This window comes from Cariama cristata, unplaced genomic scaffold (genome assembly GCF_000690535.1).
Source record: "Cariama cristata isolate BGI_N322 unplaced genomic scaffold, ASM69053v1 scaffold34755, whole genome shotgun sequence".
NCBI lineage: Eukaryota > Metazoa > Chordata > Aves > Cariamiformes > Cariamidae > Cariama > Cariama cristata.
In genome coordinates, this window is record NW_009618684.1 from 383 (window position 1) to 17,377 (window position 16,995).

The window sequence follows — 16,995 nt, forward strand, 5'->3', positions numbered from 1 at the left end:
GGCAGGGGCATAAGCCCCCCCTGCCTGCAGCGCTCTGCCCTGCCCGGTAAGGGATGCCCGGCGAGAGAAGGGGCTGCGTGGGAAGGGACACTTGCCTCTGTGGACACAGCATCTCTGTGCTGGGAAGGGGCGTCACAGGAGGGACAGAGCTGTGGGTCCTGCCCTGTCCCCGAGGGCAGGGCAGCACTGTGCCCTCGCTGTCGTAAGGGCCTGAGCACCCGGGTCCCTGCTGTGCCAGGGCAGTGACCCGCTGTCCTGGTGCCACGTGCCCCGTCAGCCACAGCAGCCCCTGAGCCCCACCAGCATCTCTCCGGGAGCCCGGCTTTGTGTGCAGCTGGTGCTGCCTGGCTCAGCGGCGAGGGCTCCATCAGCCCCCAAAACAGACAGCTGCGTTACGGCGTTTTGGGCCCCTCACTACGAAAAAGACATTGAGGGGCTGGAGCGTGCCCAGAGAAGGGCAACGAAGACAGTGAAGGGTTTCGAGAACAAGCCCTAATAGGAGCAGCTGAGGGAACTGGGGTGGTTTAGCCTGGAGGAGGCTGAGGGGTGACCTGATCGCTCTCTATAGCGACCTGATGCCGTACCCACCGGAGATGGCTTCGCTTCCAACCCTGTCTGCAGGAGCTGGGGCTGCACCATCCCCACTGGGGCTGTTAAGACCCCAGGAGGTGGCGTGGCCGTGACCAGAGGGGGATGCGTGTGGATTGGCAGGGGTGGGAGAAAGGACTCTGATGTGACAGTGCCACCCCCGAGTCTGACGCCCGTCCTCCTGTGTGGTGCTATGCCTTGACGTGGGTGCAGGCAGGCTGGCGTCCTTGGAGACCCCACCGCTGTGGTCCGCAGGGTCCCTGCAGTTGGGCAGGACGGGCTGAAACCCTGGCAGGTTTGCAGGGCTGGTGCTGGGGAGGTGTTTCGCTGTGGTGGATACTACAGACACCATTTGGTTTTATGCTTTTCCTTTCTGAAACAAGTATAATTTTATTCTAAAAGAAAAAAAAAAGCAAGCTGTAACAAAGGTTACTGTTTTTTCTTTTAAGTTTGCCTTGTCTCAGTGGAGGTGAATCCATCAAGGCTGGGCCGCTTCTGCTTCCCAGAGGTGACGGACTCAAACAGCGCAGAGCATCTGCGGATAAATCACTCGTCTGTCTGCAGCCCGTGACCAGCCGGGGAAGCCTGGCAACAGGAGGGGTGCTTCTGCCAGGCTGCTTTGGGGGCTGGTACCAAGCTCCAGGAGGATGGTGCCGTTTCCCCAGGGCAATGGTTCACTTGTCCCTGGCAAGAGGCGCAGCTGGCGAGGAGGCTGACAGCCCAGCACTGCTGGCTGCGGGGAGGGCGGCAGGGGAGACCCGGAGACGGTTTGGGCAGGAGCACCGAGCGCCGTCGTGGTGCTGCTCATTTGTCACGCGTGAGCTCCAGCCAGCACTGAAGGGAAAGCAGAGATGGGTTGGGTGCAGCATATGCACTTGATGGATGAGTTTTATCAAGTGCTACAACAATCCAGAAAATTCTGCACCAACCCCAAGGGTGCTTTGGAGACCAAAGGTAGTATTTCACCTTTCTGCCTCTTCTGTCTTCCCCTGTCAGATCAACTCTGAAGGGTTCCTTTGTGCAACATCCAACCCAGTGTTAAGCACTGAATATATATTTAAAAAAAAATAAATGGGTAAAACTGGACTGCAGCCCTGCCCTATCTGGTAAAAAGCCACTGACTTAATGTTTTTCCTGGAGAAGCAACCAGGAGTAAAGCCTGAACAAAGGGGAGGTAATCTCAGCTGCAGCGGGTGTGGGCATAAGCAGCAGTCCCCTTGCTCCCAACAGCTGAGACACGTTTTGGATGCTCACCTGGGATTTCCAACAGCGATGCACAAAGCCCGTTCCAGGTAATGACCAGTTTACTGCTTTGGTTTTTGCATTTCTGAGCTTGCTTCCAAATTTACAGTCAAGCTCTGTTCTTTTGCTTTACTAGCATAAAACTTTCCCGAGGGCCAGGAGGCACAGCCCGCTGCCTGCAGTCACTCTGGGTGAAGGTGACGAATCCAGGAGACGGAGTGGTCTGGGAGCACCCCAGTCAAGCAGCACCTACAGATTGTCCCTGGGGACGGAGCCTGGAGGACTCAGGAACTGGAGTACGCTACAGCAGCTTCCAGGTGGGCGGTGAGCCTGTGCTGTGCTCTGGAAGGGAGGCCCTTTGGCTGGGGCAGCAAGCAGACCCCAAAGACTGGTCGTGCTCTCTGCCCACTGCCTTGTGCTGTACCTGCTCAAGCAAACCATGGCACTGCCGTGGTACCACCGTGCTCACACCTAATGTCACCACCTGCATCGTCTGACCACGTACGTACCCACCTGGGAGGCCGTACTGGTGCATGGGGAGATATTTCATCTAGTTCCCTTGGGGTGGGTGTTAGAAAGCTGAGAGGGCTAAGAAATGGCCTGTGAGAACGGCAGGCAATCTGGGAATGAGGAGGAGTCGTAAATCACTTGCACGTTGTAAATCAGGGCTGGTCATTTTTCTAAAGAATCTCTCGCACTCGGTGGTGAGAATCAGGGAGCACAATGTGTTTGGCCGGTCTCAGCAGCCAGTCTTAGCAAAGTGCAAACTACGAGGAACAGCCCTGATGTTTCTAAAAGGACATGTTATTCTTGCCAGTAATACTGGTGAGGAACTTACTAGAAATGGATTTTAACTTTTTCTGATATTAACTGGTTTTAAAAAGAAAAGGTTTTTAATGCACCCCAAACCAGATTCTCTCCCTGGGAAGGGTTAAGGCCAGAAAAAGATTTTGTTTTGAGTTGGCAATCATTGTCCAGCTGAGAACAGGAGGGAATATCACAGTTGTGAGGAGGTCAGAGTGGTGTGGGGGGTGCTGAAGGGGCACCACCCAAGGATCGAGTGTTGGGAAGTAATTTCTGGAAAATGACTCTCTCTTTGTACTGAAACAGTTGACAGATGTGCTGTGACCCTTGGACTTCTCTCCAGCACCATGTGCAGAAAGGTCCAAGTCAGGAGGAATTGGTGCAATGTACCGACCTCGTCCTTAAACACAGTTTAAAAAAAACCAAAACAACAACAACAAAAAAAACCCACAAACAAAAACTTCTGCCCATGGGGAGGGTGTCCTGGCCAGTGCCTCAGACTGAGCAATCCTTCCTTTGCCCCCAGAATGATTTTGGGGCCTAAATGATGGCATTTTCCCAGGTAAGTTCTGTCCTAGTGGGTCCTCTTTCCCAGCCGCTGCACAGGTCTGTCAAGGAGGAGATGCCCACGGCGTTGCGCTCTCCCGCTGCTGCAGCTTCTCCAACAGGAGCCTCACATTGTCGGTGAACTCGTTCCGCTGTCTCCCCATCCCACTGAACTTCACGGGCTGGAGGCTGACGTGGGGGGGCTCATACTGGTGAGGGCAGCAGACCTCGTTCAGGAGGAGCCAGGTGCTGTCTGGGTCCATGTGCATTAAGTGGAGGAAAACACTTTGGAAAACAGTGGGAAGAAAGGAAAGGAGCGTAAGGAGAAAGCCTTTTGATTGGGACCCAACAGGGTCATTAACAGAGAGCTATGGAAAGCTTTGATGTTGTCTGCAACCTCTGAAGTGGAACAGGCTCGGAGGCTCTTTTGAGAGCGCTATTAAAATGGCTCCTGTGCCCAAGAGAAGGCAGTTCAGTGGTTTCACATCTACTGGCAAGTGGGAGAAAACTAGTTGTTATGCTACACAGTAAGTTATTGACATCAAACAAGCAGCTGGTGAATAACTGACCCAGGCTTTGGTCTCACCATCATGGGCTGCTGCTGGCAAAAGCCTTTTGAAATCAGCCTGTCTCAAGAGCTGGAGAGGTGACTGCAGAGCATTGCACGCGCTACTTACATCTGGTATATTTGGGACAGCCGCTCCTCCAAGAGCTCTTAAAAGAAGTTGTATATGTTGTTCATCACCCTCTCTGGTTTTTGGGGAGTGAGGGGGTCAACCCATCTGGACTTCTCTCCCTTTTCAGAGGTGGTGAAAACAAGGGTATTTCTGGATAGCTGTCCGGGCCGGGCAACAAGTAAAGCTCAATGCTGTATCAAGGGCTTTTTGCTTATGTGAGGTCTCCCCTCATCCCAAGCCCTTATTAGCTATCTCCAAATTTCCTTCCTTCTGCGCAGCACCTTTCACAAAGCAGGATTTGCTTTTTCAAAAAAACCCAACAACAACCTTCATTAACAATAAAATGGAGGAAGAGAGGAATGACAACTTCCTCTAATGCTCTACTGCTGTGTTGATGGCTTTTACTTCGAATTTCAATACCCCAGGTAAGATGGGGGATTTGACTTTTGAGTATGTACTTTGCATTTTGACTCCAGCTGTGAGCTGGTGCAGCAAGGATGCTGGGGATTGGAGAGACCTGCTGGAGAGCAGGGAGCTCCTAGGAGCAGGAGAGCAAATGCCTGGTTTGCATGACCTACACTTACTCATTTCTTCCTGCCACTTCTTCTTGTTGGTAACCTTTGGGCTTAGCTAGGTCTGTGTCAGGGTTTAATGCACAGAAAGCATATTGAACTTAACTGGTATTAAGCTCTCTGGCTGTGCCATGTACAAAATTAAGCTAGAATTTTCAGGCTGCCCTGACAGCACTGCAAGGCCTCTTCCTGCACGGCGCTGAGTACTCTGTGCTCCCGTAGAGACTATGAGCACCACGGGTACTCGGCACACACCAAGCTTACTGGTCAGCTTTCCAAGACCTCAGTAAATGCCCAGCTACATGTCTCCAGGTCTCTAGTTTCCACCGAAATCATGGGGCCATGAGAACAACAGCTGGGCAAGGTAATGGTAAGAGAAATCAGAGGGTAGGTCTGTTTCTGTTCCCCCAAGCAGCACACGACGGAACTGTCTGTAAAATCAAAGAGCACCTGCTACAAAAGTCACACAAAATGCAGACTTGATTCCTGTCAAAACTTCTCCATGAAGAACTTTTATGCCTAAAGTGAGCTTGCTTCCTGTGTAAAGCAGGCAGAAATCCCTTTTAGAAGGGCTCTTCAGAAAGGGAGTGCAGTGCCACAGGTAACCTGAAAAAGCACAGAAATGAGATGAAGGCACTAGAAAGCTCCCTCACCTCTTCACAATAAACTTGTGGCTGTATGACTCATTACTCCACGAGCAGCCAAAGTTGTTGCTTTTGCCTGTCCACTGCTGACCACTTGCCCATCTCTCAGTGCAGGTCTCTGAACAGCAATGAGGGAAGATGCTGCCCCTGCAAGCTGTTGGCAGTGTCCCCTCCTGACTGTGCCTGCAGTGCCTATCTGTCCGCTCCAGAGGAACGCAGCGTGAACGTGTGCCGACGCGATAGCTGGGCTTGGCAACAGCTGCATCAGCAATGTGCCTTTGTTCTGGGGGACGGCCAGACACAGGTGAGCTCACGGTGCTCTCCGCTCCCCTGGCTTTGTTACTGCAGCTCTGCTGACTGGAAAAGGAAGGGTGCAGGCTGCATAAAGAGCAGGCAAGCTCGCTGGGATAGGGGCTAGAGCTTGCGCCCGCTGACATCCCTGCACCAGCTCTCCAAGCCCTGCTGCCTGCCAGTGCTCTCCTGGTGCTCGCTTGGCCACGACCGTGTGAGCATGCAGCCGCGTGCGGGGCAGCAAACGGCAGGGCCCAGGGGCCTCCCTGGCTCGTGATGGGCTGCTGGGTGGGTAGGACCAGGCCAGAAAGATGAATCGCTGTGAAGTAAACATGGGAACAGGGAATACTGGTCAGCTGGCTTCTGCTTCTCCAGCACATGCACAACTTACATTCACAGCAAAGATACTCTGCACGCCAACCTCTTCCCAACTGGCTGCTCTGGAGAGAACAACCCTCAAGAGATTAGCGGGTCCCTGGAGAACTCAGCTGCCTCTTGTGCCCATAACGGCCTGAGGCGTGTGATTGTCTCCCGATAACCTGGAGTGCTGTGCAGCTTAAAGAACAACTTGACTTTTTACATTTTCAAACTAACTCTGGGGCAGTTTCTAAGCAACCTGTTTCCATGGCAAAGAATCCTGGGGTTAATCCAGGTTTGTTTTCTGTTGTTGTCTTTTTTTTTTTTACTTAAATATCATTTTATTGAATTTTCTCTTGTGCAGGTGGCTGTTTTAGTGTACTTCAGCCTAGCTTGTGAATGACAGCTGTCAATAAGTATGCAATAAACTACACAATCAAATCAAAAGAGGTATGTTGCATAATCAACTTTGGTATCTAAAATGTCCAAAAATAGCTCATATTTTTTTCAGTTGTGCTAAACAACTTATTCTACTAACACAGAGCAGGTTTGGCTATTCTGTTGCCTTGTCTTTTCCCAAGCTCTAAGCAAAGCCCCAGCACAGTGAACAGGCTGGCAAAAGGACAAGTCTTTCCAGCTTTTGCATCTCTGCTGAATGTTTAACTAGATACAGTTCACCACAGACTTCAGTAAGAACCAGGGAAATTATTTCTGCATCCTGGAAAAAAAAAACCAAAACCCATTCCTATCCAGATGCTGACTGAAAGGTCAAATGGTGAACTTCACAGGCTGTAAACATTCATTAGGAATTAATTGTAGATTTCAAAACAGTCACTTCAAACTGAAAAAAATGCAGAACTATTTGTGAAGTGTTGACATAGGCCAATGACAATTTCTGAATCTCTTTTCCTTCGAAGTTTGTTGTTGTGTGTTTTTTTTTTCCTCCCCTGGAGTGAAAAGCTTGTCAGGGATGATGCAACTTAATAAAATCATAATCTCAGGTTTATGTATTGTGACTTTCAGTTTACACTATCTTCCCCCCCTGCCTTGTTCCCAATGCTTGGGGCTCACACAACCACCCCTTAGCTGTTCAAGTGTTTCTGGGCACTTTACCCACAGTTGCATTGGCTAACTTTCAATGAAAGCAGAGACATAATTACTGTTCCCTGGCTTTCCCAAACCCTTCTTCAGCAGGTTTGGGGTTTTTTTGGGGGGTGTGGGTTTTTGTGTTGTTTTTTTTTTTTTAAGCTTTGGATAATATTCCTCTCCTGGAATATTCTTATAATAAAGCCCATTGTCCCATTTTCTCTTCCTCACACATGCTGGCATTCTTTTTTTTTTTTCCCCAGTGTCTATTTTTGCCTGTTGAGTATTGCATGAAGCTGCAGTTACAAAATTCACTTATTCCCACTGGTTTATCTAATAAAACTACAGGGTCCCATAAATGGGATTACGTAGCCTCCTTGGGGCATGACAACATCCCTGGATGACAGCCAAAACTCCTTTTTTTTTTTTTTGTCTTATGGCTCCAGCACCTTGGCCAAAAATTCCTGCTTAGCCCTTTGCATACCTACAGAATCCTCACTTAGTCAGTGCAGGGAGTTATTGGAGCTACAACTGACTTTGTAAGACCTGACCTTGTTCTTGGCAGGTCACAACTCACGAGTTGAGTAAGAATCCAAAAAGCTGAGCAAAGGCCAGTTAGTATAAATCAGTATGGCAAGCTGATTCCAAACATCTTTTTACCTTGTATGATTTCTGCAGTGATAAAGCTGAGTTATGTGACTTATGCTGGCACTGGGGCTGTGGCTAAGATTAGTTCTGGTCTATCTGTTTTTAGAAGCATTTAAAATGCAGAATTTTTCATGTATAAGGCTGGTAACATTGCCCTTGTCTAGACAGAAAGGGCCTTACATGTGACAACCTGTGTCAGTTTGCAGGATTACCTTCAGGCACATGGAGAGCAAGGAAAAGGACCAGAGCTTACAGGAGTTTGGTGGTTAAGCAGCTGAGGAAACCGAAGCATGGCTGAGAAGTGATTCTTATCCTGGCACTGGAGCTGATTGTTATGGTGCAAACTAACTTTGACTTTTCCAAGCTGAAACCTCATATCACGTGTACTATAGTTAAAAGTGACTGTGATATGTTTAATTCTGACCTATTCAGGCTCCAAGACCTGGGATCAGACAGGATTAAACTAAAAAAAAACCCAACAAACCCAAAAAAAACCCCAAACCCCAAAACCGAAAACTACAAGTACTGCCATATGAGTGGTTAATATCAGGCCAGACACGATGCATGCCTCAGTGCATATATGTGTCTGGCCAGAGCTAGATGTGAGATAGCTGTTTGCAGAACACCTTGCTTTGTTCAGTGAAATATGTAATGTGTGCTGCATCAAAGGCATGGGGGGAGCAGTATAACATGTGGCAGTTTTCCCTTAAAATAGAATTAAAATAATATACAGCAGAAAAACGTTACTTACTCTGAACTTTGCTGCTCTTTTTCTCCAACAACAGTGAGCTTGATTCACAATACAGCTTCTAATGACCCTATCACATCATAGGGCTAATTCAGTATTTCCCCCCACCCCTGCTGTGGGGGGAAATTGCACAGCTTTTCGGATTGCTTTGTTAATGATTTAAAAGCTTAAGATTCCAAATATCTAGATAAATCCTGGTGTTCTGCTTTCCTTTCCAACATTGCTTACACAGATGAACGCTTTATTGTATTAAGGGTATGCAAGCCTTCAGCGAAGAACCCCTTTGCAGAACAAACGCTGCTAAAGCCTGCTGTGATGCAATAAAAGCCACTAAGGTAAAAATAAACCTACTCTCACCAGCGCAGGAATACAAACAAAGGTACGGCTACAGCTTCTGAGAGCGCTCTCCCTCTAAACTGCCCAGCCACACAAAAGCCCTTCACACCCTGCACCCCCCCTGGGAGCCTCCGCTCAGGTGAAAGGGAACCAGCAGCTCTTCCCTTTTCAACAGCCTGTTCTCCGAAATCCACAGTGCCTGCTGAACCTGCTCACTGCTGGCTTCCTCTCCCCTCAGGGGAGGGCAAGGTAGGCCACACAGAAAGAGGGGGGCTTTTACCCCTGTCCTTCAGCAGAGCGAGCTGCACAGCTTTCTTATTCACTTTCCATGTTCTGTAACTGGACTTGTTCTGTCTGCTGAAATCTCTGGTCTTGTTTCCAGGTGACAACATATGACAATAGTGATTTCTTATCCTGACAGCAGGAACATGCTGAGCAGGATTTTGTACACCAAGCAGCAAAGTATGTCTGTCAACACTTCATAGAGCTGATGTGTGTTCACCTAAACTAACTGTGTTCTGTTAACCTCGCCCAGCCTTCTCGGAGCAAGACTGGTGCCAAGACTGCCAGCTTCCCAAACAAACGCCGGTCCACCTGGCAGAGCCTGGGTTGACGTGATCACAGGAGCCCAGGGAAAATGGAAGGATAACAGAAGCAAATCCCCCAGCCTGCAGAAGGTGTTAGGTGATAAAATACACGGGAACGTTTGGCACATCCTCTTGCATAGCTGTCTTCCCCTCTGCAGTCTTATGCCACCAGTGGGCCAAGAGCCCCAAGTATTCTAGCACAGGAGGAGGTTAGAAAAAAGCAAGTAGGACATCTTCCCCCTCTCTGTCCCCAAATGTCCTGCAAGGTGATCTGAAAATCACCTCTAACTTGTGGGCAAGTTAACCTCTCTAGCTCATTTTGGGTAGTAAATGATACTTCACCAGAGAAAGGGGTTAACTTCTATGAGACTCTGTTGTACAGGACTCAAATGTGCCAGAGGGAGGAATAGAAAAGTGCAAAAGGAAAGGGGTTACCGTGCTCCCTCTGCCCCACGCTATTTGTACACTTGATACACCTGCATTTAAGAGATATTACCTCTGGGCAGCTTCTTGCAATTTCATGGGTTGCTTGGCACTGAGGTAAATCAGGCAGGCATCTGCCACTTTATTCAGGTCATTCTCACCTGCAGAAATGGAACAGAAAAGAAGGGTAGGGGGTAACCTACTCAGCAGCTGCCGCCTAACAGAATCAGCTCTAAATTGGCAGTAAGAGGCTTCTGAGCCTTTGAACTGTCTGACCCAGAGCTCTTCTGACCTCACCTCTTAAGCATCTTGCTGTAAAGCTAGAAAAGCAATCAAGGCCATTGAGAGAGGAAAAGAGCAACTAACCAGCAAACCTTCTCCCTCATCAAAGTCAGCTCCAGAAATTTAACCTTGGAGAATTTCAGAGAGTTTCATTCAGTAGAAGAATGTGATGTGCTGCACTTAAAGGGTCACCCAAAGAGATGCCCCAAAATGGAACCAGTTGAGTTAGCCAGAAGTCTTATCTGGGCTCCAGTTCTTCAGTTAATTAAGAACAAAGCACAGCCCAACAGGCCTAGCTGCAGCAACCCAGGCACTCCACTTTATACCCACTTCTCATGCACAAGTGAGATGAGCAGCCAGATTCTGCAAGGTGCTGGGAATCTTCTCTCCCATTTGTCTCTTGGGGAGTAAAGAGCAACCAATCGCTCTTTACAGAGCTCTCAAAGGGAACAGATTAAGTCCCAGTAGGACCTAAATGGGATCAGGCTGAAGAAGATCAGGAAATCAATCCCATGGGGCAGAAGAAGGATAAGAAGCAAGTGCAGGCCTGGTCCGTTGAAATGAAAGGAGAAGAGGTAAGTCTGGCGCAGATCTACCCAACCTGTGCTTTCCCTGGTACTCACCCATATCCAACTTCTCGGACAGAGAACCCAGTCCCTTCAACACAGCCAGCTGCAACTTGAAGGCAAGGGTGTGGTTGTACACGGGCCCAGCTCTGGCACTTGCTGGGGCTTGGCTGAGGAGGGAACTGGTCAGCTTAGGCAGGACATCCTTGGAGAATCTCTGCCTCAGAAAGTCCCCACACTTTTCAGCCAGGGTACACAGCACCTAGTGGAGAAACATCTGTTACCAGAGGACAAGTGCACACACAGGTCTGGGAGGAGCTCAGCAATCCACACCAGCTTGGGGGATAAGGCACTCATTCTCCCTTGGTCATTTTTTTTCTGTTGAGAGCAATGTGACCACACCTGCCACAGTTTCCCATAATGAGCAGAAGGTGAATGCTCAATTAAAAGGCCGAATGACCTGCACCCTGCTCTTCAGTTTCACTTGGCTAACCTCCTGGGACTGCTCTTTTCTTATTAGCACGGTAAAGGTAGGAGTAGTTTGTGAAGTCTTATTCAGAATTGCTGGAGGAGCCTCTGATGGAAAATGCCATTAAAATATAAATCACTATTGTGGTGGGAACAGTCCATCTTTACAAGCATGCCAGTGAACAGAAGGGCCAATTGGCTACAGCACAGGGCACCCAGCACTATTGCTGCATGCCCAGGATAAAACCCAAACTGGCCTAAAGAATGGCCTTAAAGACATGTAAAAACAATCCATGGGCCAGCCCACGCGGCCAGACACCGTTCTCTCTTGGAACTTCACTAAGCTTGTGGTCTTAGCGTGCAGGACTGAGATGCTGGTTATGTTGTGTTTGGCTTACACCAATACTACACTTCCTGTGCTGAGATTCAGGAAGGAAAACAGTCCTGAGGGATTTCTTATAACAAAACCCAAACTCAGTGCTAATTGTAATGATCCTTTGAACTTCTCCACAGTTAATTAGTTTCTGTGTAGCAATCTCTCCCTTCTTTTAGGGCAGGCACATGCAAGGTATGGCCACTCTGAAATTCTAGTGTATGGCTTCTTGAATTTGGGGAATCAAAACTCTCCTATTCACACTGAAGGATTCTAAAACGAATTTCATTCTGCGCAGCCGAGGAAGCCTTGTGAAACCCTGGGGCTGGCAACCTCTGGAAACACGCTTTATTGTCCAGTTTGTGAGTCAGGAAGAGAATGCAGCCAGTTGACATGGTCAGGGGCTCTTTAATAATGTTATTATGAGGCTAAGTCTTTGCTTAACCTCTCCCCTCCCCTGCCAATGCCTCAATCATGAGACAATCCCTTCTCTTCAGTCTAAGACTTACAAAGCGGGTTGCTGAGACTGTGGCTCCAGCAAGGGCAAGTTGCGCTGTATGGTGCCTCTGACAGCTGCTTAGGCTGTAAAAGAACTGTCTTCCTCTTCCCTGCAATAACCACTAATATTGCTGTTTCCCTCACCAACAGCGTCAAGGTTTTATCTGTGGACAAGCTGCAGTGGGAGTGGTACAAGCCCGCCCACTGCAGGATGGTGACCCTGCGTTCTGAACCACATTTAAAAATCACTCCACAAGCTTAGTGCTTCTCTCGTGGGCCACAGCAATGCCTGAGCCACTTTCCTTCTAAGCACCAGCTTGAAGGATGTTGGCAGAGAGTCGCTGCTGTACCTTGAAGGCTCTGAGCACTGCCAGAGGGTCATCGCTAATCAGCCGGGTGACAAGAGCTGGCCAGACACGATGAGCCATGGGAAGCAGATGGTTTCCATGAGGATGCAACACAGTTACACAGAGCTCCAGCACATCCAGGACCTGAGAAGGAGCAGTAGGTAACAGACTTTTGAGCGCTGCAGCACCAGCAGCACCAGGCATTCAGGCAGATCCCCAGTGTCATGCTGGGAGCCAGGAGAAAGAAGGGTTTTAATACAAAAGAGTACGGTTTTATCTCAGCATGAATTTGGATAACTGAACAGTGCACAGAGCACAGGCCTGTTCGGAAAGGGACAAGTGGCACAGGGACATAACTTGTGCTGGGCTACAGAGCCGGGCTGGAACCAGGGCACGACTCCTGGCCTGATCCTGCAGGCTGAGCTGTGCACTAGGACCTTACCACTCCTGCGGCCCAGCAGCAGTATCACCTCGTAGGGCTGGGCCTTCTGTGGTAAGAATCTGGGTTATGCCTCACCGCTGCATTTTCTGTCTCACTTTGCAGTTTAAAAGGAGGCCACCTTCAAAGGATTTTCATAATTAAAAAAAACCCAGGCTTTTCGCCCTGCTTATCATCACCCCAGCAACTTCAAAAATGTTAATCAGCCTGTGCTCTACAGTTGGGGGAAGGGAGGCCTAGATGGGAGAAAGATGATTCTGCTTCCTCCACCAAAGGCTGAGGCACAAGACTTGACTATCAGGAGCATCAAGGGAAGGTGCCTGATACGAAACACCCTTAAGATTCTGTTCAGCCTGGCTGCCATTCCTAAACCAGACTACTCCCAGAAAACCGTCTCCCTTTCTCTTGCCAGACTTGGAGGGTCTGTCCTGAACAAGCATATGGCAGCACTAACCTCATTACGGCAGGAAGCCCAACATGCATCGTGCACACGCTGACGAGCTACCAGCCCCCTTCACAGGCACCACCTGTCCCCTCAAAGCAGGCATTTACTAACCTTCAGCCGCACTCGGAGGTTCCCATCAGACAGCAAGTGGATGCACCTCTCCATCACATCTTTGGCCAGCTGAGCATGGCTTGGCAGTGGGGTTTCTCTTTCCGCATCAGAGTCCTTTGGCTCCGGCTTAGCAAGGGGTGGAACCTCATCTGGAAAACAAAACCACCACTGAAGCCATGAAAATGACTTGGAAGTTCTAGGACACAATACCCACCCACAACTACTCTGCAAATTCCCAAGTGAGGACTTTGGTATTTTTAAACATATTTAGATACAGTCAGGTCTATGCTTGAGTTCTGTGAGTTAAGTGTCAGATTCAGTTAAGAGTGCAGGGCTAGGGAAGGTTTGCCTTCTTTACCGGACAATGCAGTTGGTCTGACATTTGCAGTCTCTTCTCACCATGGACTTATTTCCCATTGATTTTTATTAAAAATAAAAAGCCTGGGTATTTAAAGATGAAGTATTTAAAGGTCAGGACTGCAGCATAGCCCAATAAAGACTAAAAAGTTCCCTATACGAATGTCTGCAGACTTGCCAAGGCCAGGTGAGAAGGCAGTGGTGGCATCATTAGCCAGGAGAAAATGGTACAGGGATTCCCAAAGGAGGGTGACGAAAATACAGCAGGATCCTGGAAAGAGGAAACTTTAGGTCCTGAACCCGAAGGACCTGTTATTAAGGTAAGGAAAAACATAGTGTGCTTGTGTCTTAGAGCTAGACAAGCCTTGCTCTGAACATTTCACTTCCCTCCCACATAAAACAAAGCACAAACACCCAGCAGCACCTTACACGAGCTATGGTCAGCTCAAAGGAGACCTGAGACTGTTAGAAGTGTGCTAGGCTTTCAACCTGGTCCCAAGTCCCCCATCTGACAAAAGGAAACCTCAGAGGTCACTGTCTTTCTCCAAGCTGAACATACTCTTCTCCAGTCACACACAGTACTCACCTGCCTCCTCGTCCCCTGTGTCAGGAAGATTGCCCTCTGCAATCTGCTTCTGTCTGACATAGTCAAGGAAGAATTGTTCCACTTCTTGCCTTGTCACCACCTGCTGCCCCTGGGACAAAGTCCCGCTCCGCCACTTGGCCGTCTGCCTTTGTTGGTGTTGCTCATCGCAAGACAATCCAAACCACTGGGCTGCAAAAGAGGAACTGACAGGTCACTAAGCAGTCACGATCCCCTCCTGTCAGCAAGGTACCACAGATTGCTTGAGATGAACACGACTCTCAAGTCTCATGGGACTGAACTACAGAATCAGGCACTCACTGTCACATCACTGTGACCTCCCTGATGGTACGAGACTGTTAAATCCCAATATAAAAAGGAATACGCTCTATGTGCTTCTACAGAACATTTATGGGAGCAATAAATCCAACCTTTCTCAACCACTAAAGGCCACTTTCCTGCAAGTCTGCAGGCCAGACAAACAGAAACTGGCTGTGGAGAGAGGAAGCCACCGGTGATCTTTGCTGGCCCACCAAGCAAAGCAAAGTTGCTGTCACACTGCAGTACCTCAGCTACTTGAAATCTCCCATGGCAAGTCAAAAGGTCAAAGACAAGCACCTTTAGTCACAGTAAGACTCAATTACGCAAAGTAAACATCATTTAGATACCTAAAGCTGTCATTACTGAGTGGAGTACCCTGAGGAAAGTGGAAGCTTGGTTATTGTAAGACTGATCTAGCGTAGACAGGACATCTTGGATAACGTCTTCTACCAGCGGCAGCAAGCTGGCATCTGAATGCCTCAGCATAGTGTCCAGGACCTGCGAAGCATGTGGCTGATGTGCCAGCTGGCGCAAATTCAGGGAAATCCCATTCACCAGATAGTCAGAATTCTCATTAATCAAACACTGCACAGAGTCATAACTGCAGGCCTCGCATATGTCTACCAGTGTCCCCAGTGCTGTCTCGCTGATGAGCAGAGTCTTGTCACCAGCCTTTTCCAACACGGGGTAGAGAGCTGACAGCAGAAGAAACTGGAACTCCTTCCCGAGGACAGCAGCAAAGCAGCCAACGCCTTCCAGCTGGATGCAGATCTGCCAGATGTTGCTGTTCATGGTGCGGGTTGTTACGTGCAGCTCTGCAGATGGAAGGAGAATGCTGCTGCACGCACCTCCTGGATGGGCAGTAAGTCCTGAATGTTGCACAGAGTGCTCATGGCTGATTTCTTCTGTATCAATGCTAGTGATCAAATACCAGTTCGCCTCCTCTGTGTACTCATCGAGAATGGATGTTATGGACCCTTTGAGATCATCCATGCTCAGCGAAACTTCCCTTTCCTGAAGGACATCCACTCCCACTCCAGCAGCTCCTGCAATCAGCTCATTGAGGACCATAGCTGCCTGCTTTCGGTACATGCCAGATTCACCGTACAGCCCCATGAAATGATCCACAAGCAAATAGAGGTTCCCGTAGTAGCCAAGAACACGACAAACTTGCTGAAGGAGCTGGAAGATTTTCTCCTCCGTGAAGAAGCGAAAGTATTTCTTCTGACATCTGCTTTTCTGCACACCATGCTGCAAGGAGCCTGAAGGTCCACACGTGCCCTCGCAGCCCCAGCGTCTGTCTTCCACTATCTTCACATCTGTCACGTCCAACTCCAGAACTTGCATCAGTGCTTTGGACAGACGGTGGAGGTGGGATACGGAGTTGAGGACAATGTTGATCTTGGGCCCCAGCAGCTTTAGATAGCCGAGCAACAAGCTCAAAGTGGAAACCTTGCCCGTGTCATCCTGAGAGTTCATCAGGCGAGGAAGAGCTGTGGCAAGGGAATGGAGGTTCTCGGAGAGGACATCAGCAAGAGCCCTGTTCTGTGCTACGATCCTCTGCTCTGCAATGCCTTGCAGAACCTCATTACACCTGCTTTGGACTTTGCTGTTTTCATCGTTAACCAGCCCAACCAAGGCCTTTAAAAGATGACTGAATGAGTCCACCAGGGACTGGCTGCAGTTACTCAGTAAGTGGTGGACCAGTTCCACTAGCTCCAGCCTCACTTTCCAGTGGGGGTGAACTGATGAAAATTCAACTGTTTTATGCAGGAGGAGAGAGAGTTTTTCAGCAGTACTTTTACTCCAGTCAGGTCCTCTATGGACCATTAGTTCTGATATTCTGCTTTGTTCCCCTGGCAGCTTTTCTTTATTCTTTGGTATTCTGGCTAGCTGTGCATCAGCCATTACCAAGCCAACAATCAGATAAAAGAGCCTGATGGCAGAAACGGTGGGTTTGTGACCTTGTTTGATGTCTCCAGTAATAACCCGAGACAGCGTAATGGAAATTCCAGGCAGAAAAGAAGCAAACAAATCCCCACATTGCTGTGCCTCGTCTTCATCTAGGTGTCGATGCTCCTGGCAGTCACACTGCAGAACTAGGACCTGTAAGCACTTCAAAGCAGAGATCTTAATTTGCTTTGCTTTTTCTTGCTCTGCTAGGCCCAGAAGCAAAGATACAGCAAATCCTAAGAGAGGAAGAGTGGAGGGTTGATACAGAGACAAGATAACATCCCCATAAGCTGAATGCATCAGGGTGTGGAGTGCCTGGATTACAGCCAGTTTTAACTCCTCTGACAGCGAGGCTGGCTTGTTTGAGCCAGAAGGGGGAGAGAGGCATGCACAGAGCTCAGAAAAAAGCTCCTGCAGGAGCTCCTGCTTCTTCACACACGTCGCTGCGAGGACAGAGGACATGCACTGCACCACGCTCTGCACTAGACGCTCCTGCTTGGGCCCCGGCACCTTCAGGGCAAAGAGCAGGGGGAAGAGGACGTACTCCTGCAGCTCCTGCAGGGCCGAGGCGCTGACCGCTGCCAGGTGGGCCTGCAGGCGCGCCACGTTCTCCATGGTCTGTGCCCTCGTCAGCTGCACGCAGACGGGGCGCAGGGCCCCGAAGGCCTCCTGGGGGGTGTCGAAGACGGCCATGCTCGGGTGC

General features: G+C 49.3%; 1 protein-coding gene across 1 annotated transcript; it reads right to left on the bottom strand.

Moving 5' to 3' along the window:
• Positions 1 to 3,245: 3,245 nt before the first annotated feature.
• Positions 3,246 to 16,985, bottom strand: TTI1 (TELO2 interacting protein 1). Its single transcript, XM_009700961.1, has 7 exons — positions 14,687 to 16,985; positions 14,022 to 14,210; positions 13,079 to 13,227; positions 12,087 to 12,227; positions 10,455 to 10,659; positions 9,623 to 9,710; positions 3,246 to 3,465 (listed from the first exon to the last, which is right to left on the bottom strand). Exons 1-7 carry the CDS (start codon positions 16,983 to 16,985, stop codon positions 3,246 to 3,248), a joined length of 3,291 nt encoding a protein of 1,096 aa, XP_009699263.1.
• Between the last annotated feature and the right edge of the window lie 10 nt (positions 16,986 to 16,995).